The sequence below is a fragment of the Clarias gariepinus genome, chromosome 16 (assembly GCF_024256425.1).
Source record: "Clarias gariepinus isolate MV-2021 ecotype Netherlands chromosome 16, CGAR_prim_01v2, whole genome shotgun sequence".
NCBI classification, from domain to species: Eukaryota; Metazoa; Chordata; class Actinopteri; order Siluriformes; family Clariidae; genus Clarias; species Clarias gariepinus.
In genome coordinates this window covers 21273777-21299819 of record NC_071115.1, presented here as the reverse complement: position 1 = coordinate 21299819, position 26043 = coordinate 21273777, and the positions used below count along the sequence as shown (strand labels likewise).

Here is a 26043-nt window from a genome sequence, read left to right as displayed (position 1 = left end):
ATTTCCTTTAAATAAATTGTAAATGTTTTACCTCTCAGGAGACAGTGGTTATCCCCTTAGAACGTGGCTGCTAACTCCACTAACTAGACCCCAAACCGAACAAGAACGGCGTTATAACGAGAAGCATTGCCGGACGCGTTCAGTGATCGAACGCACTATTGGTCTGCTAAAAGGACGCTGGAGGTGCTTGGATATGTCTGGTGGCACAGTATTGTACACCCCTACAAAGATTTGTCGCATCGCAAAATGCTATGGCAGTACAGCGGCGTATTAATGTAATAAATGCAATGTCAAAAGGCAAGTGAATTCAAACTGTTTATTTTTTCACAAGTTCTTTAAGTGAACCACTTATTTCTGATAAAATTGTTTTTATTTCTTTTAGTTCGGAACACACCGCATTAACAGCATGAACCATGTGACGTTGGGTCTGCATGACTTCTTCCGTCAGTACACGCCTTGAGTCACCAGCGCTCGGTGGTGGCACAAAGGATGATGATGCACTGGATTGCGCACAGGATGGGGTTGCTTGGGCATTTGATGATGGCGGCACACTGGACGTTGGTGGAGGCACACAGGATGGTGGTGGCACACAGGATGGTGGTGGCACACAGGATGGTGGTGGCACACAGGATGGCGGCGGCGGTGGCACGTGGGATGCAAGCCTACATCCTTTGTCCCACTTGGACCACTCACCGGGCTTGAAGGCATTCCAGGATTAACTTTTCCTTTAATCATTAAAAAAACGTTTAATTAAAGGTTGTATTGCATATCTGTAAATGTGTGAAATAAAATGTGCACTTGATGACTTGCTTTTGTCTTTTTAAGTTACATTTTTTGCATATGAATAAACCGGAAAATCGACTGTTTTAATAAACGTATATCTTAAATACAGCTGCATCTATTGCTAGATTTGTCACTTGGATATTTTAGGACTTCCCACTTCCGCGGAATTTGAATTGGTTGATTTAAATTATCCACAATAAAAAAGCAGAATTTTAAACAAACAAAAACTTATATAATGTGTAGATAAATCAATTACTTACCATCGTCACCACAAATCACATCCGTATCACCTTGGAATTCTGGAAGAACTCCACTTAATCCTGTTTTCCCTATAATCGCGCCCACCCTTGCATCAAAGGCTGAGAGGTCAGTGATTCCTTGACCACCTCCAGTTGTTACAACACTGCGCCTTTGTGCACATATTCTTTTTTTTACCACAACCTTTAAGTCTGACCATTTTTTTTTTGGTCTCTTGGACTGTGCGAGGCACCGCTGTAACAGCATTGACTGCTTCTGTTACTTGCTCCCATTCTACCATCTTTCTTTTATTTGAAATTCCCGCAGAGAGCCCACCAAATAAAACTTTTTTTCGGCCCTCCACCTCAGACAGCAGTACCTCCATCTCGCAGTCAGTGAAGTTTCTTTTTTTTGCTTTTCGTTTCTGTTCTTCCATTTTTAGCCAAACAGATCAATGACAATTATCGGTCGTATTAATATGCAGGATGATCATACATATTCAAAATAGGCGGTCTTAACCTCCAAATATGGTTATTTCAGGAGGAGATTGGGATAAGCTATAAGCACATGCACCTGCGCACAATATTCAGATAATTGTGATTTATAAAGCGAACCTTGCGCAGGTTCTGGCGTACGTACGGTTTTATAAATCTGAAATCTTTTGTGCGTTCGCAAATTCTGCCTTATGTGCGTACGCACACTTTAAGGATGAAATCTACGCAAAGTTTTATACATGAGGCCCCTGGTGCTTTTAAACTACTTTTACTTACGAATAATGGAGGCCACTGAACTCATTGGGACCTTCAAAGCAGCAGAAATTTTTATGCACCCTTCCCCAGATATGTGCCTCGAGACAGGTCCTTTGACTTCATTCATGGTTTGTGCTCTGACATAAACTGTCAACTGTGAGACCTTATATAGACAGGTTTGTGCCTTTGCAAATCATGTGCAATTAACTGAATTTACCACAGGTGGACTCCAATTAAGCTGCAGAAACATCTCAAGGATGATCGGGATGTGTCTGAGCTCAATTTTCAGCTTCATGGCAAAGGCTGAATACTCATGTACATGTCTTTTTTTTTTTTTTTTTTTTTTAATACATTTGCAAAAATGTTGTCATTATGGGGTGTTGTGTGTAGAATTGTAAAGAAAAAATTAATTTAATTTATTTTAGAATAAGGCTGTGACAAAATGTGGAAAAAGTTATGCGCTGTGTAAATGATATGCATGAACATGTATGATAATGCATACAAGTTTTATGATACAAACTTGAAGGTCGCTTGAAGAAGATTTTTCCCCACAATTGCCCTTGTCATATATTGCTCTGCTTGCAACATAGCGAATTGTTCATTAGTACCGACCCGAGGTTATCATATATCATTTTTTTAAATGAAAATTTAAAAATATATATTTTACGGCTTTGGTGTGTACAGGCACACTTAAAGCGCCCCATAACGTCATCAGTGAGCGCCACGAAATGGTCCTCTAACTGCGCTTGTCTCACATGTCATTTCTTTGAGTAATAGGACAAATCCTAACACAGAAGAGATGTCTCGGTGTTTAAATCTACTAAGGTTTGGTCTGCATACTTCTGGAAAGGCAGGCCTTTCCTCGTGTAGCAAAAACTGGAGTGTCATAGCGACGTTTAGTGGAGGTAATGATAAAATTGTCACCTTATAAAACTTGCATTTACTACTTAACTGTAAGGCTGGCTTTAATAAGTGTTACCTATCCACCTCATTATACTTATTAATGTAGCTTAATGACGGGAAATGTGTTCTGCAAGGTCGGTTCTATTAGCATTTTTACACAGTTTACCACAATATGTAAGTAGTAACGGAATTGATGCAGAATATTTTACTATAAATTAAAAACTTTTCTATTTTCTATGTAGGATATATATAAATATAAAACTTTTACAATGTAACATGACCTGCTGAGTTTTGTTTTCTAGTCAATGCAAGAACAAAGACGCAACATTACTGCACTAAACTCTGGAGCCCACGCCATTTCGGTGTGATCTTCCGCTCTTACAGCACGCAGGCAGAAATTGCTGAAGAGGAGATTCTTCACAACATTATTAGTGACACCGAGAACGTTCAAGGTAACGCTTGATTCACTGTGTATTAGTCTCTTTAGCCAGTTGTTAATTACTACAGACGTGCCAATTCCTTTTGGAGACTGCAAAAACTGGTTTTGTTTTGCTGCCATCCATAGTATAAAAGAAAAAAAAAATGCTTTGTTAATAATTACTGTTTAACCTGTTGACAATTGTCTAGTTGTCTGGTTTGGTTGCACTTGTTCAACGCATGGACACAGTGCAACCAAAAATTCAGACTGCACTAGTTTCTTAATTATTAAGGCCAATGCCCTTCATAAAACCTTTATTTTAGTGTAAATTGTGAGTGCTACAAGAAATTGAAATTTATAGCCTGCTGAGTAGTGTAAAATACACTTGGTGGCCAAAAAACGCAAGGTTCTTTGGCACCCTTGGGGTGGCTAGAGAGAGTTGACTAGTCGAGATCTCTGAGGTGTGGGATGTGAGGCACTCAGTGCTTTTACATCAGTCATGGCTCTACAGCCAGTCATGGGCGTCTGTGAGCTCACCCAGGCGGAAGGAGCGGATAGTGCTATGTGTGAGAGCCAGCATTTGATAAAAATGCGGTCGGCTTCTGTCACATAGTTCGGAGGAACCATGTGACACTCTTCAGCCGTCCCTGACTGATAGTAGTAGCCTTTATATGGGAACTAGTGCCGAACAGGAATTGGAAACAACTAAATTAAAGAAAAAAAAATCGGAAAAAGGGTTTTAAAAAAAATGCACGGTTTACGATTAGACAATATTGACCTGCATCAAGCTAAGATACATACATGGCTGGATAGATAAAGTTACCCAAATTTGGCTAAGAACTTTAATATTACGTCTATTAAGTGGACAGTTTAAATAAACTGTCCACTTTGCTAAAGAAATGTGGTAAAAAAACAACCACATATGACTGTGATCGGAAGTTACTTAATGCTTGGTAAAGCTGCACCATAAACAATGGACAGTTTTACAAAGAGCTTTAATAAATAACAGTCTTAATATTTAAAAATGAGACCAAGACAAGACAACTTTCAGGGTTGGAACTAAACAGCTGTCTGCCTATAAGGAAACTACATATTAATAAAGCTAAATGTAGAGCCAGGGAGCATAAAATTAAATTTTTGGGGGCTTCAGAATAATACAATTTTGGTCCTATTTTCAGGAGTAGTAGTAGTACTCAGAATAGGAAATTACATCTGAAGGTGTCCTAACTGGTAAGGAGTAGCAAGGAAATGGCATTCAGGCAGAGATGCATGTGGAGGAGAGACGTTTTAGTAATACTGAGTGAGACAGTGTTTTGGAAAAAAAAATTGGAATACTTTTTTTGTTTGTTTGTTTTTAAAAATCACGTGTGGTGTTTAACTGGTCCTATAACAAACATGTCATATGCTGTCTCCTCAGGTGACTGATAAATAAAACCGGTAACACAGAAGGTGCAGCTTTTAACAATAACACAGAGGACAGTGTCGGAAGTAATGAATTAAACTAATTGTGCCATGCTTTGTCAGTGTGACAATGGCTTATTGTGGGGTAGATTTTAACTTTAGTTTAACTTTTTTAAGGGTCCTACTCCAAGCATGAGTTCCAGGCAGAAACAAAAAAATTGCTGGACATTGTGGCCAGATCATTGTACTCCGAGAAAGAGGTAAAGTGTTGTAAATATTTAACAGAATAACTTGCTAATACAGCATGACATGTTTACAAGTTAATGTAGCTATTTTGCATGACTATGTATGTATGTATGTATGTATGTATGGTTTTTGTTTATAGTTTATAGTTTATAGTCTTGTGTTGGTTAGAATTAGTTGTATTTTCTAGCCACAGTTTCTGTGTTCTTGTTTGTGCTGGGCATGCTGGAGTTTGGCTTGATGACTTTCTCCAGATGGAGCTCCTTAAGTTAGTGGATTTACCAAGTATTTATGACTGGGTAGAATTTTTCCTCCAGGCCCGTTTTTTTTGCCAGATTCTAAGCCAGGAGAGTGAAAGGAAAAGATAGAGACTTTGTTGTCACAATTAGTTTGGTTACAATACAGGCTACAGCTCTGGGGAAGAAGCTGCTCCTCAGTTTGTTAGGAGCAGCTTCTGATTGCCCGATATATTTTGCCCAATGTTAGGGGCACAAACAGTCTGTGTCGTGGATGGGTGAGCTTTCTTGATGATGAGCTCTCATGTGTAGATGACTAGCATAAACTGTCGAGGTTGGGGAGCTTGGTTTCCACAATCCTCTGTGCAGTCTCACCTATTCAAGCCAGGTCTCTCCGGTTCTTTGCAGTGCAGCCAGTGAACTGCACTGTGATGCAGTGACAAAGAATGCCCTCTATCATGCTCCTGTCGAATTTTACTAAAAGCTGAGATTTTATATTGGCCTTTGTGAAATTTCTTAAAAAGAAAAACCTCTGCTGAGCTTTTTTTTTTCACTAAGTGTGAAGTGTTACTGGTCCATCTTAAATCCTTTATGTGCAGACCCAGGAATATCACATTGCTAATTCTTTCAACCTCCTCACTAGTTATGCAGAGAGTGGGTGGTGTCGTTTTTCTGGCTCTCCTGTAGTCTACAATGATCTCTTTTGTGTAAGTGGTGTTTAGAACCAGATCACTATCTCCACACCACTCAACCCCACACCTGTTTGCTCAACCAGATGTTGAACCTCCTGTCTGTAGTGTGTCTCGTCGTTTTCTGATATCAATCCCACTATTGTGGTGTCATCAGCAAACTTCACTATGGTGTTAGAGTGGATGGGTTTACAGTCATGTATAAATAGGGTGAAAAGGGCTGGATTGAGGACACAACCCTGCAGTGCCTCTGTATTCAGGGTGAGAATGGATGATGTGTGGTAGAATCCATGAACAGTGTGGTGTGGTTAGTCCCAGATTGTTCAGCTTTTTCACCAGTTTGTGGAGCAGTATTATATTAAATGCAGAGCTAATATCTAAAAATATCATCCTAACATATGTGTTGGGATGCTCCAGATGAGACAAGCTGTTGCATCCCCTGTAGATCTGTTCCTACAGTAGGCAAACTGGTGGCTGTCCAGATCAGTGAGGATGTTGGCTTTGATGTGGAAAAGGACAAGCCTCTCAAAGCACTTCATATTAATTAGTGCCAGAGCAACTGGGCAATAGTCATTAAGGCACCTTACTGTTGTTTTTTGGGAACGGGAACTATTGTGGTGGATTTGTGGCTTGTTAGGACTACAGCCTGCTCCAGGCACAGGTTGAAGATCTTGGTAAACACCTTCGCTAGTTGGACAGCAGGTGACTTCAGTGTGTGGCCTAACACCCTTTCTGGCCCTGCTGTTTTGTTGATGTCAACATCATGATTTGGACCTGCTTTGCTGCATCAGGTCCTGGCCAATGAATTCCCAAGCATATCAAAAAACGTTTCAGGATAATGTGAGGATGTCTGTACGTCAACTGAAACTCTGTAGAAGTTGGGTGATGCAACAGAACAATGACCCAAAACACCAGAGCTTCAGAAAAACAAAATCCGCCTTTTGGAGTGGCAAAGTCAGAGCCAACCCTCAACTTCATAGAGATGCTATAGAATAGAGTGAAGGGAGTGAAGCTGATGTTCTACCTCCAGCATGTAGTCAATGTCTTTTCTCTTGGCACACCACCAGTCGACATTCTTAATAATCTAATTAAAAATAAGCTATAAATACTGTCCACCAAAAGGCATTCATTTTTAAAAAAATATTTATTTATTTATTTATTTTTATTTTTTATTAACTTGATTTAACACCTGTCCATGGTCTGTAGTAAAGTCCCATTGGCAGTTATGGTTTATGTTAATAGTTTCTTTAGATTAATGCCTGTTTGTTTTTAGGTGTTTATAAGGGAACTCATCTCAAATGGGAGTGATGCCTTAGAGAAGTTGCGACATCAGCTTATTACAGGAGGAGGAGATTCTGCACCTATGGAAATCCACCTACAGACTGATGCAGCTAGGGGCATTTTAACTATTCAGGTGCATTTTAACTGGGAAGGCATTCTGACAGGAAGTATTATTGAAATGGATATTGTATTAAATGTGAATTTTAAAAATATTAATTTAGGACACTGGTATTGGGATGAATCAAGAGGAGCTTGTTACCAACCTGGGCACGATTGCTTGCTCTGGCTCAAAGGTTTGTCACACTGCACACTGTTGTCTTATTAGCAGATTTCTTTCAAAACCTCCTTGTATTTTTTATTTTATTTTTTGTATTATTATTGTATTGTTAGTGTTCATGTGCTGTTTTTTTCTTCAGGCCTTTTTGGAGGCTCTTCAGAGCCAAGCTGAGGCCAAAAGCTCTATCATTGGACAGTTTGGTGTTGGGTTTTACTCTGCCTTTATGGTGGCAGACAAAGTGGATGTTTACTCTCGGAGTGCACAGCCTGGTGTTTCGGGATACAAGTGGTCTTCAGATGGGTACTGTACAAAGCAGAGATCTGTGGTCCATGTTAAAACCAAGAAAGCATAAGGTGTCAAATATGGTACATTAATGAAACATTTGAACACCTCTTAATATTTTTACCCAGTTTCTACCTTTTACTTTGTGTACATGTATACATGGCATGATCAAAAAAATTTTACTGATTAGATTTATATAAGTAAATACTTCAGAGCATTTTGACAATTACTGCAGTAATGAATGTTTCAGGTGGCAACATTTACCTAAACTGCAACTGACAAAGTGATTAGCTTCTCATTTCTTTAATAACCATGTCAGAAGAAGTTTTCTGTGGTTGTGAAAAAGGTGGTACTGTGTTTCTGCACATGCACAATGCTATTCCTCGGGATGGGGACTAAACAGCTGTGCAGCCCTAGGAAACCCTCTTGTCAGTAAGACTAATCGGACAAAAGAATGAAATTTGCCACAGATCATAAAGCTTACTTTTGCAGCAATGCCAAAAGGTCATGTGTTCTGATGAGGTCAGATTTATTATATTAATAGAGTAAAAGGCATAAAAACTGTTCAACAAAGTAATGGTATAAAAGTAATGCATTACTGTAATACAGATAAATTTGGATTGGATTAAACTTGGATTGCGTATGTAATTGGTTCCAGAAACGTTCTTATAATCCAAAAGACTTGTATATCAAAGCAAATTTACCCATAAGAAAACTTTGATTTATTCCACAACCCAAATTTTCATATAAAATGAATAATACAAAATATGAAGTAAAAATAAAACACATTAACCTGCAGTTTACTTTTTAAAAAAATTGTAACTGGTGTGATATATGTATAATATATATTTAGTAATTTTTTTTTTTTTTTTTTTTTTTTTCATTTTATGTAGCTTGTCCCTTAATACGCTTTTGCGTTTTTTGGTTACTGCTGTTTGTCTTTTCTTGTTCTGAGAGGCTAATACAATGCCAGAGTTTAGATTAAAGGATCCTGATTTATTGTAGCTCAGGTAATTAATTTATCTGATCGTTTCAACCTATCTAATGATACTTGCTTTTGCCTTCTTTTGAGGATTTCGCATGTGACATTGCGTTGTTGTTTACACAAAATTTGTTGTTAAACAAAATGATTTACGCGCACACAAGGTCGCGATGCTATAATAAACAGTATACGTACTTTAGAGAGGCATGCACACTGAGACTAAGCACGGAAGACTATTACTTACAATCCTGCACAGTTGAGAGCGCGTAAGAAAGAAAAAATTGGCTCAATTGTGATCATGTGAGACAATACAATACGCTTATACGCTTATATCTCCTAACACACCAAGTTATTTGCAATCCAAGGTTTTTCTGTATATATATTTGTGGTAACTAGACAAATAACCTCCCAAAATGATAATGCAGTAATAGTAAAAACAAAATTCTTGTAAATAGTAACGCCAATATGTTACTTTTGCTTGAGTCATGCTTTAAGCATGTGTGTATTTTATTTCACCATGACAGAACAGCTATATAACTAGGAAAAAAATATATGTAAAAATGTAGCAAAATTGAGCGCCAGTTCTTTAAAAATGGAGTATCAAGGACATTAAAGACTAGGTGACTTTTCAACTGTTCAGTTTCTATACACCTGTGCCCATGATGGCCTCAGAGTCATATTCTTGGCTGACAGAAATTGATCCTGATGTGGTAGACTGCTGCTGTTGTAGCCCACCCACCATCAAGTTTTGATGTTAGCCCTCTGAGATCTTTTTTTTCTGCTAATCATGATTGTAAATGTTTAGTTTCTTATGTAAATATGCATTCTAGCATAATATTAATTAGTGATAAATTGTTACTGACGAATAAGAGCATGTATACTTATATTTGTGTTGCAATGCACCAGTAATTCTTGCATGAGCTTATTATGCATTGCGTTTCTTTGGTGCTATGTGTTGTACTTCTTGCACTCTGATGGCAGGTCAGGAGTGTTCCAGATTGCTGAAGCCAGTGGGGTGAGACAGGGAACCAAGATTGTCTTACATCTTAAGACTGAATGCAAGGAGTTTTCTTCTGAGGATCGTGTTAAAGGTAAAATTTATGAAGAAAAGATCAGCAGTTCATTCAGTTTTTTATTTAATTTTTGCATTTATTTGTATTAAAATTTTTGTCCCACAGAGGTTGTGAAAAAGTACAGCAACTTTGTCAGTTTTCCCATTTACCTTAATGGCAGACGACTGAACACACTGCAGGTAAGTAAACACTATTCTGTACCTGATAGTACATATATATTTTTTCTTTACATCACTTGCTTTTCTATTACATAATTTAGTGCATTAAGTTGCTTTCTTAGAAGCCTATGTATTTTCCCTCTAGGCTCTTTGGATGATGGACCCCAGAGAGATCAGTGAGTGGCAGCATGAGGAGTTTTATCGCTATATGGCAAAGGCATATGATAAACCTCGCTATACACTGCACTATCGTGCTGATGCGCCCCTCAATATACGCAGCATTTTCTATGTTCCTGAGGTGGTGAGTTGAGCATAATATAGAATAAACATTTGAATATCATATTTCACGTATTTTGATTATGTTGTCTGCATTTTTGTTTTTGTTTATTCGTGTTTACATGTAGAAGCCAACCATGTTTGACGTTAGCAGGGAAATGGGTTCCAGAGTGGCTCTGTACAGCCGGAAAGTCCTGATCCAAACCAAGGCTACAGACATTTTGCCCAAGTGGCTACGCTTCTTACAAGGTTGGCCCAGTTTTCATTTTATCAATGAAAATTAATCTTAAGAGAATAATTTAATAAAATAAACATTTTTGGTCATTATAATAAGGGATATTTTTGTACACTATAATTAAGTTTGGTCATATCCAATGAAAAAGGTTTTCCTTTTCATTTTTTATTACAACAATGAAAACATAAACACTATGAAATAACACATGATTTAAAGGGACAAGGTTTAAGTAGCCAGGAAAACTGTTCTAATTGTCTAAACTGTTCTGTTCGTCTAATTACCGACGGTAATTAGATGTTGACCGAGGGCTCAGGGGAGGTGTGTTTGTGTGTGTGTGTTCTAAATATATATAAATTCTAAATATAAACAAACAAAATACAGTTTTTCTCAGAGGTAAACAGAAAAGTGAAGTTGTTCAGCTGTTTAGTGTCACTATGCAGATGTTACATTTAGTGTAGTTACCGAAATCTTTGATTTAGTTCACATTCAGTGGCCACACATCACTTCCACATTTCCCTCGCTTTTATTACATGAGCATAAGCAGTGAAACAATTCGCCGGTTTATAATACACTGCGGCAAAGTGAACCATGTTTACGCCTATTAGGCGCGTGGTCCTAGCAACACTGAACAAAACGAGGCATAATCGTGGTGTTTGCTTCGGTTATGACATAGCATAGTTTATCATCTGCTGTGGTAGATCTGATTTATTCAAACACAATAATGAGGCTTTATATCCTCAGGAAGGGTCATTACATTGTTTTAGAGATAATTTAACGGAAGCTTCTAACAGTGAACAAACTAATGAATTTTCTCAAAACGTTATAAAATGAAGTATAGCGAAATCCCCTAAATGTCCTTATAAAATATCGCTGATTATCAAAGCCAGAATGAATTTTATATATATATATATATATATATATATATATATATATATATATATATATATATACACATAAATTGCATATATGGAATGAAACCTGAGATAGTTACATATACGCACTGAATGACGCATAGATAGTATTCACGATCCCTTGCGCTATTTGCTGAGAGAAATGAGAATTGCAGGTTGGAAAAGGCAGGAAACGGCATGACCGGCGCGCAGCTGTCAGTGATTTCACGTAAATAAGAGCAAAATAGCTTTATACTGGCTTTTACTGGTGCGATTTTGAAAATGTAAGCATACAGGGTGATTAAGCTCACAGAACTAGGAAAAGTCATGAAAGGAGGGTCCTGGAATTTGATCGAGTGTGAAGTATTGTTTTTTTTTTTTACCCCATTGAGGTCAAATGACTGCTGCTCGGCGCTTCTAGTGTTAACAGTGTTGGTCAAAAACTACCATGAACAAACTCCATCAACACCATTTACATGTTTTCACATAAGGCTCACGCTGATCAGGCTATACAGCTGGCTACTGAATCATGGTTATGAAGTGTGAAGAGCACCATCTTCTATTGTCACCTGCTGCAAATTTTGTGGCAGCCCTGAGGTAACCTGCCAGCCTATCGAGCCATTTACTAAGTTGCGGATGACATGTTCATCTGACCTGGTATTTGCCATCACAAAGAGTGATGAACAGTGTTGCTGCATCAGATTCACAATCATGGCTCCACATAGCGGTGAGCGCAACTAATTTTAAGGTCATAGAAGTTCTTGATACCTCAGGTTTCATTACTGTGCTTAGAAAATTCCATGCCATGTGAGGTCAATTGAAACAAATCTGCTTATAAAAAAATGTTTTTGTCACTTCTGTTGACAAGTGGTGTTCCTGACTACAATAGCAGCAGTTAATAAGTGGATTGGTTGCAAACAAAAAGGATGTTGTCAATATCAGGATGACTGTATCATTGTTCAAGTCTTAAAGAAACAAATGATCTCAGAAGGTCAAAGGTTTGTATACATCTTCAGTGTACTATATTATTTTAATATATATTTTTTAAGTTTTACATTAATACTGTACATTTATAGTTTAGATTGCTCAAACGAACTACATTAAAGTTTGACAGCTCAGATTCATGGGGTAGGTTTAATGGTTTAATTCACAGGTGTGCCTTCTCAAAAGTCAATTTGTGACATTTCTTCCACTGTTCTAAGGAGACTGCATAAGTCAGGCCTTTATGGTCAGTTTGCAGCAAAGGAAACCATTACAACAGCAAGCAGAAGAGACTTGCTTGCATCAAGAAACACAAGGAATGGATATTATATAAGTGAAAAACTGGCCTTTTGGTTTAATGAGTCCTAGTGTGAGATTTCGTTTTGGTCTAACTGCCATGTCTTTGTTAGAGGTACAGTGTGTGTATGGTATGGACTGTTTTCGAATGTGTGGTTCCCACTGTGATGCATGAAGGAGGTGTGATGGTGTGGGGGTCGCTTTTTTGGTGACTTGGACAATATTTAGGGGCACATTTAGCCAAAATGGCTACTATAGCCTTTTCCAGTGGCATGCCATACCACCTGGTTTTCACTTAGTGGGACCAGCATTTTTTTCCCAATAAGACAATGACCCTAAATACATCTCTAGGTTATGTAAGAACTGTTTGTCAATAGTCTGGGTTCGATTCCCGGCTCTGTGTGCATGGAGTTTGCATGTTCTCCCCATGTTTGGTGGGTTTTCTCCGAGTACTCCGGTTTCCTTCCACAGTCCATAGACATGTAGATTAGGCTAATTGGTGTTCCCAAACTGCCTGTAGTGTGTGAATGAGAGAGTGTGTGTGCCTTGCGATGGATTGGCACCCTGTCCAGGATGTACCCTGCCTCGTGTCCTCGTGCCTGGGATAGGCTCCAGGTCCCCGCAACCCTTAAATACAGGATAAAGCGGTATAGAAGATGAGTGAGTAAGTGTTCAATAAAGGAGAGTGATAGAGTGTTGCATTAGATTAGGTGATTGAGGAGACCAGGTCATCTGATGCAACACTCTATCACCTAATCTAAATCTAGTTGAGGTTTGGATTGGGATAGACTAGAGGTTATTTAAGAACTATTTGTCCAAAAAAAAATTCATGAAGTGCTGCATCAAATTCACAATGGCTCCACAATCACTCAACCAAAATCCATCATAGATGGTTTGGGTTGAGTTGGACCAGAGAGTGAAGGAAAAGCAGGAAACAATTATTAAACACCTTTGTGAACCCCTTCAAGATGGTAGGAAAATCATTCTAGTTGATTATCTCATTAGACTGACCTTAAAGAATACCAAGGATATGCAAAATGTGTATACACATTGTTGTTGACATAATTGCTACCTCGAATTGCTAAAAACCCTGAATAAGGAATTGTGTTTAAGGTTTGACTTGTACGTACTTGTATTTTGACTTTGTGTGTGGGGTAGGAGTGGTGGACAGTGAGGACATCCCTTTGAATCTCAGCAGAGAGTTACTACAGGAGAGTGCTCTCATAAGGTAAAACCAGTCATCTGATTTATTTAATTTAATTTGAAGGAAACAGTGCTATCAAATGCGGCTCTTTAGTTTTTAAACAAAATGTTAAATTATTAGCTCATTATGTGTTTTTTTCACTTTGTTCCTTAGGAAATTGCGGGATGTACTGCAGCAGCGAATCATTCGCTTCTTTTTAGAGCAAAGCAAGAAAGAGCCAGAGAAATACGCTCGCTTCTTTGAGGATTATGGGCTTTTTGTGAGAGAAGGCATTGTCACCAGCAGTGAGCAGGATATTAAGGTTAGAGAGTACACAAAATGAGCATTTCCTGTATTGTACTGACCATTCTAAACTCCATACTTTTTACTTTAGTAGATTTGTAAAGAAGAAAACCTACACTTACTCTGCTACATTTAATACATATATTTAATACATATATTTGATACATATTACAATAATTTCTTACTATTATAATTTAAAAAATTATAATTTTGACTTTTCGATTGAAACAGTACTCTTTTCACTTTTTGACTGTTACTTAAGTAATATTTTGGATGACTGTTTTTTACTTGAGTAATATTATTTTTAAGTACAGCTACTCACTGTACTTGAGTATATTTTTTGCAGACTCAACCCACCTCTGTCTATTACTCATCTTATCAATTACATTTCAAATTTATTAGAAATATAGGCATTTCCTATTTGCATTTTTTAAGCGAAATAAACGTCAACAGAGGAAGCTTTTGGATTTTATCATGTCTAACACTAGCGTAGCCAGAAAACAGACTCTGGGGGTGCCACATTTATTGTCAGATTAATTCGCACAAACTATGAGCTACATAACCTTTACATGACTCTACTTTTATTTAAGTGCACTCACAATGATGACAAATGGTTTATGATTTTGTAAAATAATGAAAGCAAACAGGGTATGTTATTCTGTATTGGTTTTGGTCAACTTGAACCGAAACTCTATGCTATACTATGCTATAATATACTCTACTTGCCCTACAGACCTAAAAAATATATACTTATAAAAAGTAAAATGTCTGCTTTTCCATTAGTTTACGTAAAATAAATTTCAGATTATGTATAAAACATAAATTATAGGCGCATCCACTGCTGCGGAGATGACAAGATGACATTCATCACTACAGCCCAAAACAAAGAAATCACTGATTCATCAATGAATTATTAAAATGGTCAGAGTCAGCCTGCTTGCTGTTTTTCCCTGATGCATTCATAATCATTAGTCTACTTTTGCCGGTACGCTCTGGAAAACTTTATGCAAGCTGTTGAGCGTTGATTAGACTACATCGAAAATTAAAAAGGAGGAATTAATTTAATAATTAATTAACAAATATTGTAAGTAAACAAAAGCCCCCATATAGTCTAAATATAGCCCCCAGTGCATGTCAAAATGACGATCATCAAGACGATGAAACAGAAAGAGCCATGTCCACCCTGAAATACAGCTCCCAATGGTGGAGATGGTGGGCGCTGAAGGACGACCAGTTCTCATTTATCGCCCAAGAACCCCAACATCAAGGACATCCACATACAACTCCCAGATCTGAGGGAAGTAGGTGGTCAAAAGTTTGTGGACAACTTGGATCGTTTTTGAGTTCAGATCTACCTTGAGCGAATTAAGATTAGGGAAACTGGGAGTGGATATGTCCTGAGTAAAAATAACCTGAGGCCCTGACAACAATAATCATTGTTAGCTGGGATGGTAAGCAAAATGTGCCGTACAAAGCTATGAGGAAAAGATTGTGACACGTGCATGAAAGCTTTTGCTGTCAAAATGGACAGAAAAAATATCACTATGTGCAGACAGCAAGACTGTTTCACAATATCTCCCGCTATTGATTGAAGTCTATAACACACACAGCAGTCTGACGTGCCGCGTCATGGCACAGAGGAGGTCACAGCATATGAGGCCCCCTCAAAAACAGCTTCATGAATGGACTGAAAGAAGATATCTCTAAATAGGTCAAACACTCTTGCATCACCTAGGATACTGGAAAGTCGACTCTGATTGAACATGCCATTCACACAGAGAAACTGCTGAATCTAGAAAAGCAGTAAAAGGCCAAGAGGTGTGGTGATGTCTCACACAAAGCTCAACTCGCTTTCCTGCAAATAGTGAGCCACCAAGTTCAAGCTCTACCCTTTCGACCACTGGCTAAGAGGGTGTCCACAAAAAGTGAGACAGCGAGAGGAGGGCGACGCTGTGGGAGACTGAGTGGTAAAACTGTGGAGGACAAGACAGAAGAGTTGGGTGAGTCACAATTTCCTATGATTTGCAATGAAAAAGAATGCTTGAACCAACTTCAAATTCAGATACTGACATAGGAAAAATAATTTGCTATTGACTTTCCAAAAGATAAGTTCTTATGGGGACATATGCCAAATGTTCTGTTGCATAGAGCAAAATAAAATGCATTATTATTATATAATATCGGTGTTCACGTTGTGTTCATGCAAAACTCATGATTCTAATAGATTCAGGAGCAGGCAGCTCAGACATTACGTTTGAGCATTTTTGAAACTTTGCCAAAAATGAGTGGAAGGAGCATCAGTGTCAGTCACAAAGCAGTTTTTCGTGCCACTAATATATAACTCGAAAAAAAAAATGTTTTTTCAAAAATTTGAAGTTGGTTCAAGCATTCTTTTTCATTGCAAATCATAGGAAATTGTGACTCACCCAACTCTTCTGTCTTGTCCTCCACAGTTTACCACTCAATCTCCCACAGCGTCGTCCTCCACAGTTTTACCACTCAGTCTCCCACAGCGTCGTCCTCCTCTCGCTGTCTCCCTTTTTGTGGACACTCTCTCAGCCAGTGGTCGGAAGGGTAGAGCTTGAACTTGGTGGCTCACTATTTGCAAGAAAGTGGGTTGAGCTTTGTGTGAGACATCACCACACCTCTTGGCCTTTTTCTGTGGCTGAAGGACTGGTCTTGCGGGGGACATCCATCCAGGTCATCATCTACAATGAACTTAATAAACTTGCACTTCAAGTGTGTTATTATGCTTTATCTGTGATTTTAACTCTATTGTGTACTTCAGTTGTCCCCGTTTTTAATGCTAAAGAAGCTCTTTCAATTTACCTGCCCTATTCTATTCATCTAACTTTTCTTTAACACTTCTAGTTGTAGAAGTTCCCTAAGTTCGGCTCGTCAGATGCAATGGCAGAATTGATCCTAAAATCTAGCTTAAACATCTAACTCAGAAACATCTATACTGGTTATACCCTAGTGGTCCTGTGGGAATTTTGTCTAATTCGATGCAATCCACAGATTAAAGACAATTACTTACTGAATTCAATTTAGTCAACCCTAGTATAATGAGTCCAGGTTAAGGCACAGAGTATCAAGCTTTTAAAATGTTCAGTAGCAACATGTATACACAAACAGACGCATGCATGCATGAATATGTGCATGTATATTAGAACAAAACAGATTCAAATAAAAAATATCATTAGGTTTTTTCATGTGAATGTAGTATGGTGTGTGTTATTTTAAAAATGTCGCATTTCTAGCTAGTGCAATTACAGATATATGAGTCTGTATATTGCCTGTGATATCAGAGAGTGTGTGTGTGCGTGTATGTGAGCCAAGGAGGCATGGCTTGGTCCAATTACTGCAGCCGGCACTCTCCTGCGTGCGAAACTCCATTGGCACTTCTTTGATACTTGTATTAGAAGAACCATATGTTACTACACAAGTGCAGGATGGCAGTTTTCTCAAAGGGGCCCAAAAGCATGTGATTGTGTTTTTTTTTTTTTGTAAAAACCATGTTATGGACTATATATATATATATATATATATATATATATATATATATATATATATATATATATATATATATATAAAATTTCTCTCAGTGAATTTAGGGCAATTTTTAAGACGTTACTTAATTTTTGAAAATGTGAATTTTGTATCATGTTTTTTAATTGTTTTAATTTATCATTGATCAGGAAGACATAGCCAAGCTTCTTCGCTTTGAATCATCAGCATTGCCTGCTGGGCAGCAAACCAGCCTCATGGACTATGCTTCGCGAATGAAGGCAGGCACTAGGAACATCTACTATTTGTGTGCTCCTAACCGCTATCTAGCTGAACACTCTCCCTACTATGAGGCCATGAAAATAAAGGACATGGAGGTGAGCCTGAAATCTTCCAGGTCAGAAGACATAAAAAAAATAAATAAAATCCATTCATATTTACTATGCCTGCTTCATCTACTCTTTTCCATCTTACTTACAGGTGCTCTTTTGTTATGAGCAGTTTGATGAGCTAACACTGCTCCACCTCCGAGAGTTTGACATGAAGAAACTCATCTCTGTGGAAACTGACATTGTAGTTGACCACTACAAGGAAGAAAAGTTTGAAGTCAGCACACCAGGTACCCCCCCCCCCCCCCAGCCCCCCACTTACATCGTCCTGCTCCCTGCTCCTGTACTTGTAATATCCATCAAATGTGATATGCAACAGTTCATATTAAATACATTTGTTCTCATTTTTCCACATGTAAACACATAACTCATGTAAGCAAAGCCATGGGTTCTGAGTTTTAAGAAACACAAGAGACATCAGACTGAATAAAATCTCACTTTTTAAAGGAGAAAAAGTGGTCCTTGAGGTAAAGTCATGATGTTTTTAAGGCCGTCATTACACTGACAAATTTACCATATAACTTGTATGGCATAGCTGCCAACCATTCAGAAAAGCTTGGAGTAAGATTTAAAGAATAAGCGCATAGTTTTGCACACGCACGTAACGCCTATGGCACGCACACTCTATACACATTATCCTGCATCGTCCAACGCAATATCTGTGTTGAGTTTAATCAAACACAACGCAGTGCATCACTATTTATATTCATGGCAACCTTCAAAGGATAAAACACTTGATTAAGAGAAAATCCTAGAAAACACACGCAATATTATGTGTAATGTATGATGGCTCCAGCATACACGTGTATTGCCGAAGCTCAGAATCAAGTTACAAAATAAGTAGATTTAAAATATATACACTCATTTAACTGTGCACGCAAGCAAAAAGTGATGCTAGGGATGAAAACTAATGAAGAAGAAAAGGAAAAAGCAATGGTGATAATAATAATAATAATAATAATCAATATAGAAAGCACAGTCAAAGGATTGATACAAAAGAAGGAGAGAAGAACAGAAAAAAAAAATACTGCAAATATAAAGTGGGAATGTGCTACATACAGTATATGATTGTAAATCTCTCCTTCTTACCATTGAAACATATGTTTGGGATTGGCATGACGAAAAGTTTGGCTATAGCAACCCACCCATGTACATTAACCCTGTGGAGCTCCTGAGGAACAGTTTTGGTGAAAACAGGAGAGTTGAGGTGCACATTTAATTCTGCAGTGAGTTGGGCAGATGTGGTTTTATGTTTTTTGGATACAATCTAGGTTAGCACCTGGACATCCCTTTCAGCCAGCTTCCCTTGCATCCACAGTTACTTCTGTTGGATGTGGTTCGTCCTTCTTGGTGGCATGCTGACATTACCCTGGATACCGTGGCTCTTGATAAATCACAAAGACTTGACTAGTGTTTCAATTTCATTGTCCAATCCCTGTAACTAATATTTGTTAGTAAAGGCTGTTTGGGGGAGGAAAGTATCCATCTTACTTTGGAAGGTGCTGCTCTCATTTTATGTAGTATAGGTCATAGAATCAGGACAGGCCTACCAAATCGGTTTAAGTAGAGCTTTGTGTAAAAGTACCGTTTAAGTAGAGCTGTGTGAGTTGTCGTCACATCGTGCATGTGGAAATGTTTTTGCACTATTAAACATAGCTGTCATTTTACTTTCAGTATATTAGCTATATTTTAGTCGTATTTTTCTGACCACATTTCTTTTATGAGCTTGACTTAATGACTTTCTTTTTGTGGGGATTAATAATATGTTAAAGGGTTCTTCAGAAATTCAATAATGTTGGATACAGTAAAGGAGATACTGTTATATTAAGCGTTAATATGCTATTATGGTTAATACTATGAACCCTTTTCAAAATAGGAATAAAGATAAAATTGGGATCTTAACAGTTTCATTTATTTTAACACTTTTGTTTTTCTTTTTTTGTCTCTTATTCTTTTTTTTTTTTTTTATCTTTTCACTTTTTTACTAATTTTAGCATCGGAACAATTAAGTGATCAGCAGGCTAAAGATCTAATGGCCTGGATGAGAAACTGTCTTGGTCAGAAAGTCACAAATATCAAAGTAAGAAAATCTCAGACAATACTTAGAACTTGTTGTAAGCATTAGAACTGAAATGTAACACTGATGATTAAGAGCATTTGTCTGTATGCTTTTATCAGGTGACTCCTCGTCTGAACACTCACCCTGCCATGATCACAGTGCTGGAAATGGGAGCAGTGCGACATTTCCTTCGCACTCAGCAGCTGTCACACAGTGTGGAGGAGAAGGCACAGATCCTGCAGCCCACACTGGAGATCAATGTTGGGTAAAGAAAATAGAGCTGTGAATGAAGAAGCGTCATTCATACTGTCTCTAATAGTCTAGTACTGTTGCCTGTAAATATATATTTTGAGAATTGCGTTTGTCTGGCGGGCAACTTGGCATTTTGTAATACAACTGCACCAGCATGTCCATCTGCTAGCCTCTCCCTCACTTTTCAAAATTTAAATAAGAAACGTTTATGTAAGCATTTTAAACCTTACAGTTTAACGGTTTCCTACAAAATGTCTCCTGTCTCTGTCCTGGACACTATATTGGCAAAAATTAAATAAAATTTCAGTGTAAACATTTTGCTTTGTTTAAATGTGAACTTGTATTTGGTGAATTATTTTAGCCATCTGCAGTCATGGCTAAGGATCAAATCAATATGTGTGACCCAGCCAACATATTATTGTTTGGTGTTATGGTCTGATGAGACCAAAATGTTATTTTTTGGCCACAACATTTTTTTATCCCCATGTGACCTCAAAATGTCGAAGGTGTGTTTTTGCAAAGCTCTGTTGCTCAGGCTTTTTTCTTGCAATCCTCCCATACAAGCCACATCTGTGGAAAATTTGTGATATTGTTTTCACATGCACAAAATTGAGCACTCTATCAATTTCTTCAACTGGTTCAAGGTTGCTGCAGGCATCTTAATATCCTCTATGACCACCTGGCTGTTTCATCTTGTTTAAAGCAACATCCTGATCCATTGAAAGTCTGTGTTGTACCAAATGCCTTCTACTTCTTAACAATAGACTTCATTAGGCAGCGATAGAGCCTTTTGAATTTTTTTGTATCCATCTTCTAATTTTATCCAGAAGATCTTTTAACAATGCACTGCCACCATAATTTAATTGTTTCCTTTAGTTGTACTTCCAGACTGAAATCCTCCAGCTTTTCATTCTGAGCTAGTCAGTGCAAATCACAAATGGCTTTGTGTGTGCCATTGAGAATGTGATTAGCTTTACCTGATCAATTTTAGAAGTTATTTCAGGAGGGGTAATCCATTTCTAAATCAGGATTTGTTTATTTTATTTTTGTTCAAATTTTTCTCACATGTTATATCTTACACTTGGGTATGAAAAGTTAAATGGAGCTAAATGATTCCTTACAATTTTGAGCGTTTTAAATAATTCTAGTTATTTAATTTCGCTATCATACAAAACTGTGCTTTAAAGTTTCCTTCTTTTTTCAGGCATGCTCTCATCAAAAAGCTTTATGTGCTGAAAGACTCGAATCCTGATCTTGCACAGCTGCTTCTGGAGCAGGTTTGGTAGAGTTTGGAGATCAAACTAGTGATTTAACAAGTTGTCCCTGTACTATGTATTAGCCAATATCTTAATACTGCTAGTACAAGTAAGTCTAATATTTGCTTAGTTATTCTTCAATTGTTTGATTTTTCAGATTTTTGACAATGCTATGGTCACAGCTGGTCTGAATGATGACCCACGGCCAATGGTCTCTCGCTTAACTGACCTGCTGACCAAAGCCCTGGAGAAACACTGAGACTAAGACTGGAGATTAAGGAGACCTGTCCTAAGGAATAATTTGCTTTTATTAAACAGCCATTGATAAATGTACATTAAAGCTAAAATATCAACCTCTGTTAATGTTTGATTTTGTTGATTTTGTCCGTTTGACTTAAGGATTGTTAGTTTCCTATAAAACATTTTATGTATGTTAAAAGTTCAGATGTCGGATATTCATGAGACTCACAATACAGTACATGTAATTTCTAAATGCACCAAACTTTGGAAGCAGTGTACTCTGCTTTCCATAACATCAGTCCTACCATGGGAATCACAACCAAACATAAGATTCCACCTTTTTCTATTGATGCATACATTTAGAATAAAAAAATGTAGTGTAATATTTCTTACAAATCACGCAAGGTTGTTGGAAATTTTAAGGCTTGCTATTGGATCGGTAAAGTTATCAGAAAACTCAATGCATCACTGCTTGTTGTGTATGGGGCGTAGGATGCAAAGGGGAAGGTGGTTGATCTGTTCTTAAAATTCCCCAGATATCAGTACAATCCAGCATTGGATCATCATTGGAAGAGGTCTAAACCCACCTTTCTGGAATATTTTAAGAATCTGTCATTAAAGTCTTGTTGCCAGATACCACAGCACACCTTTAGAGGTCTCGTGGAGTCATGCCTTGAGAGGTCTGAGCTGTTTTGGTGGCTCAAGGGAAATCTAAATCCTAGGTGGGATAATGTTAATGGTTTTAATACAATGGTTATGCAGTGTATGTGTAACATAATTTGTACTGTAGGAACACTGATAAGCAGTAATAAAGGATGGGTATGCGTCACAAAGTCTGCAATATGTTTTGTTAAATAGGACATTCTGCAATTTCGCTGTTGTGTGAGCACCATGTTTTATAGTATACTTAAAGCTATGTGTGATACTGTGGTAAAGTTAGTTTGTTGTACAATTCCACGTTGCATTCATGTGCTTTCTTCTTAACCTGACACACCCTCAGACCACATGACCGTTGCTTTACTGTCCAATTTTTATGCTCCCTAGCAAATTGAAATCTTAAAAAAAAAAAAAACGAACAGAAGCGATACAGTGCATTGTACTATGACGGGTAGCCTCACTAACAAGTGGTTTTCCTATGGCCACACAGCTGTTTACTCTTGAGTTCTCGTCCCATTTTATGTGTGTATGAAATTGTTCCATCTTTCATCATGCAGTTTACCATGCAAACAAGTGTTTGTGACCTCCATTGGTGATTTTTAGTTTTACGTTTTTGAAGATGGTTAATATTTTGATGTTTTAGGATGTTTTAGTGCAATAAAGTTGATGTTTCAACTATATCCTTTCAGGTTTTGTGTTAAACTTATCTAAACCTAGTTGCAGTGTAACAGGTGGTTGCCTAGTTACGGGCTCCTGGCCAGCGGGGGTCGCTGCAGCCTCTAATTATGTAATTTTAATAAAAGAGGAAGAGAGACTGGGCCTAGGGAACAGCAGCCATATAACACCCTCTAGCCAAATGCTAGAGATAAAGACTTTGTAAACCCGAGTGCGGGATAAGCATATCCGACACGCATGAGGTTTTTTTTGGTGTTGTTCTGTTTGTGTTTGGTGTGTGTGTTTTCCAATGAGTGGGTGTGACAGCTGTTCCTCCGGGATTGACCGAACACGTCAGCCGGATCTTCGACTGCATGTGCGTCACCAGTAAAGGGACGCCACTCGCTGAGGACAACGGGCGTGGAGCGGGACGTCCCTAGTTTTATCATTTTACTTTTAAGGACTTTTTGATTAAGAGAAAGGACTTTATACACGAGCACGGACTGAGTGGCTGTGTGGTGTAAGTGGCTGGCGTGTATAAATGGTATTCTGTACAGCACAATATTAAATGTAAATTCACTTTGATTATATATTGTTGTTTTTTTTACTATATGAGAGAGACTGATTTACTATACAGTTGTTTCCAGGGGTTCTTTCCTTGTGTCTGGCTGATGCAGTATCCCATCCTTGAAATGTTTTTCAAAATAAAGGTCCCAAAATTGTGGTTTGTTGATGGTCGCCCCGGATGATATGGATAGAATCAACATAATTCGGACAACATTCGTTTGTATATCATGATAAAAATATATGTGCAAATGCTTTATAGTTTTGTCAAAGAGTGTAAAACATCTTTGAAATTATGCCAACTAGGAAAAGGGATTTATTTAAGTTGATTTAAAGTGTTTTTAAACCAGTTTTCCTAACAAAAGTCAAGGCCGGACAGTCGCCCCATATGATGTTTTGGCACTTCGGATAGCAGAAAAATGATGAAAAACTTAAGAATTTGGAAAAGTTAGAGTGGTTTAGTAGGGAAAGAAGGTATAACAAGTAGATGAGAAATTTTTATGTATTTTTTTTGTTTTTTCTGCAAAATAAAATTAACCCGGACAGAAAAGGGGGGCGTCACGTCATTGACCCATATTCAGACTCACTCACTTTCACTCACTCATCTTCTATACCGCTTTTTTCTGTATTCAGGGTCACGTGGTATATTCAGACTTTGATTCAATTTTCTTAAGTTTCTTTAGATATCTGTTAAGATGAGGCTTATCCCTTGACCATTAGGCTAGCTGCACAATATTTTGAAGCCTTTTTCTGGGCCTTAACCATGACCCTATGACATCATCAACCCTCTGGGACCTGGCTCCATGGTGCCCCGATGTTGATTGCCTCAAGCCTCCTGCCCAAGAGGCCCATCTCCATCATGCTCCTCCCTCTAGCCCCAAAGGATACGCCAATGTGGCAAAATCTAGCCTGTCCATAGGCTTCCCTACCTGCCCTTGCTTGAGAGCCTTCTCTGGGGCTTACATCTCCAATACCAGGTGGCCCCGGGCACCCACACTTAAGCACTCTGTCATCAGGCTAAACATTTTTAACATGGCCAGATAAATGTCTTGGTCCCTGGTATCTTTATGTTTAGGTGGGATTTTGACTGAGGCAGTCGGTCACAGTGCTGGCTTTAAGCTCCATACAAGCTCAACAGGGTCTTCTTTCCTTTCTGATTCTGCCAATTACTATGCTCATTTTCTAACTTTACTCAAGTAAAAAAACATTTCAAAAACTTGGATCATGACCGAAGGATGACAGCACAAAAAGTACACACAAAAAGTAAAAAATAAGTAACTTTAAAAAAGCGAATATGAGTAACTTTGGGGAAAAAAGTGAAAAAAGCACCTTTTCCAGTTGTCGAATATGAGCATTTGAGATTTGGATAGGGTAGCATGTAAGTTCTTTAGGAAAATCGGATCAGATGTGAGCTGCCTATGGACAAAGATTAAAAGAAAAGGAAAGAGTGCTTTTACAAATAATAAAGTAGCCAGCCTACAAAATAACTCAACAAATTTGAAGCCAAAATTAAAAAATTAAGCCAATACATGTGAACTATGTAAGACGAATTTCACACACACAAACACACAAATTAATAGAAACACTGCTCTGTCAGGATTCTTTTCAAAAGTAACATGCAGATTAATTTGTTTTATTAGAGCCCAAGCACTATGACTTAAGCACAATGACAACTAATGACGAATAATTATACTGTTTTAAAAGTGTTGATGTCATAAATGTACGAAGGCCCTTTTGTTTTCCTAAGGATTTTTCTATGTCTTTTCTCTCTCCAATTTTATACTTTTTGGGGGTGTTAACATGCTCAAAAACCCATGAAAATTTCCAGACAAGCTGGAAACTGCTGCCATTAGGATACTTTAGAGTCTAGGCATGGCCCGGGGCCCTTAAGGGCCTTCACCTGAGATTTTGCTGCATAGCTCATACACACTTGCACGTATGCATGCAAACCCAGTACACATTTAAAACTCATTGAGCTGAGCAACTTTCACATTGCATGTCATGGGCTCAACTCAACAGGAAGTAAGTTATTTTATGTCATATGCAAAATGCACCCAATTAAATTTTATGTACTTTTCCTAGGGGATTTATATGATCGCCAACAACCTGGGCCTATGTGTCAACAACTGAGGGCTTGTGAGGGGGAGAACTGCGCAAAGAATCTGTTCAAAACGGGCACTGTCCAGAACTGGCAGATCCGCAGGCTGCTCCCCCGCGGAGTTCCTCAAACTTATGCTAAAAAGTGGAAAATATTTTTCTGTGAGACATTATATTCAGTGACATCATATTAAGTGAAAATTATAGTGTGATCCGTTTTGGATGTCTTAACATTAAATTCCCCCTATTCTACACAATCACACAGCACAAATATTAACACTCACACATTCACATCTCTCTCTCATACACACATACACCTATATGTGACACACACACACACACACATACATAAAATTCCCCCTGTTCTACACACTGACACATCACAAATGTTAACACTCACACACTCACATACTTCTCTCTCAAACACACATGCATCCACACACACACACGCACGCGCAAACACATATAGATCACACACATACATGCACAAA

At 38.0% G+C, this 26043-nt stretch overlaps 1 protein-coding gene across 1 annotated transcript; it reads left to right on the top strand.

The window, feature by feature from the left end:
- Positions 1-2509: 2509 nt before the first annotated feature.
- Positions 2510-21698, top strand: trap1 (TNF receptor-associated protein 1). Its single transcript, XM_053514534.1, has 18 exons — positions 2510-2674; positions 2975-3124; positions 4669-4751; positions 6933-7073; positions 7162-7233; positions 7357-7517; positions 9463-9572; positions 9660-9733; positions 9858-10013; positions 10117-10237; positions 13550-13619; positions 13749-13896; positions 17576-17761; positions 17865-18003; positions 19768-19853; positions 19952-20097; positions 21289-21361; positions 21498-21698. The coding sequence occupies exons 1-18, from the start codon at positions 2569-2571 to the stop codon at positions 21597-21599; spliced, it is 2124 nt and encodes a 707-aa protein (XP_053370509.1). The 5' UTR covers positions 2510-2568; the 3' UTR covers positions 21600-21698.
- The last annotated feature ends 4345 nt before the right edge of the window (positions 21699-26043 follow it).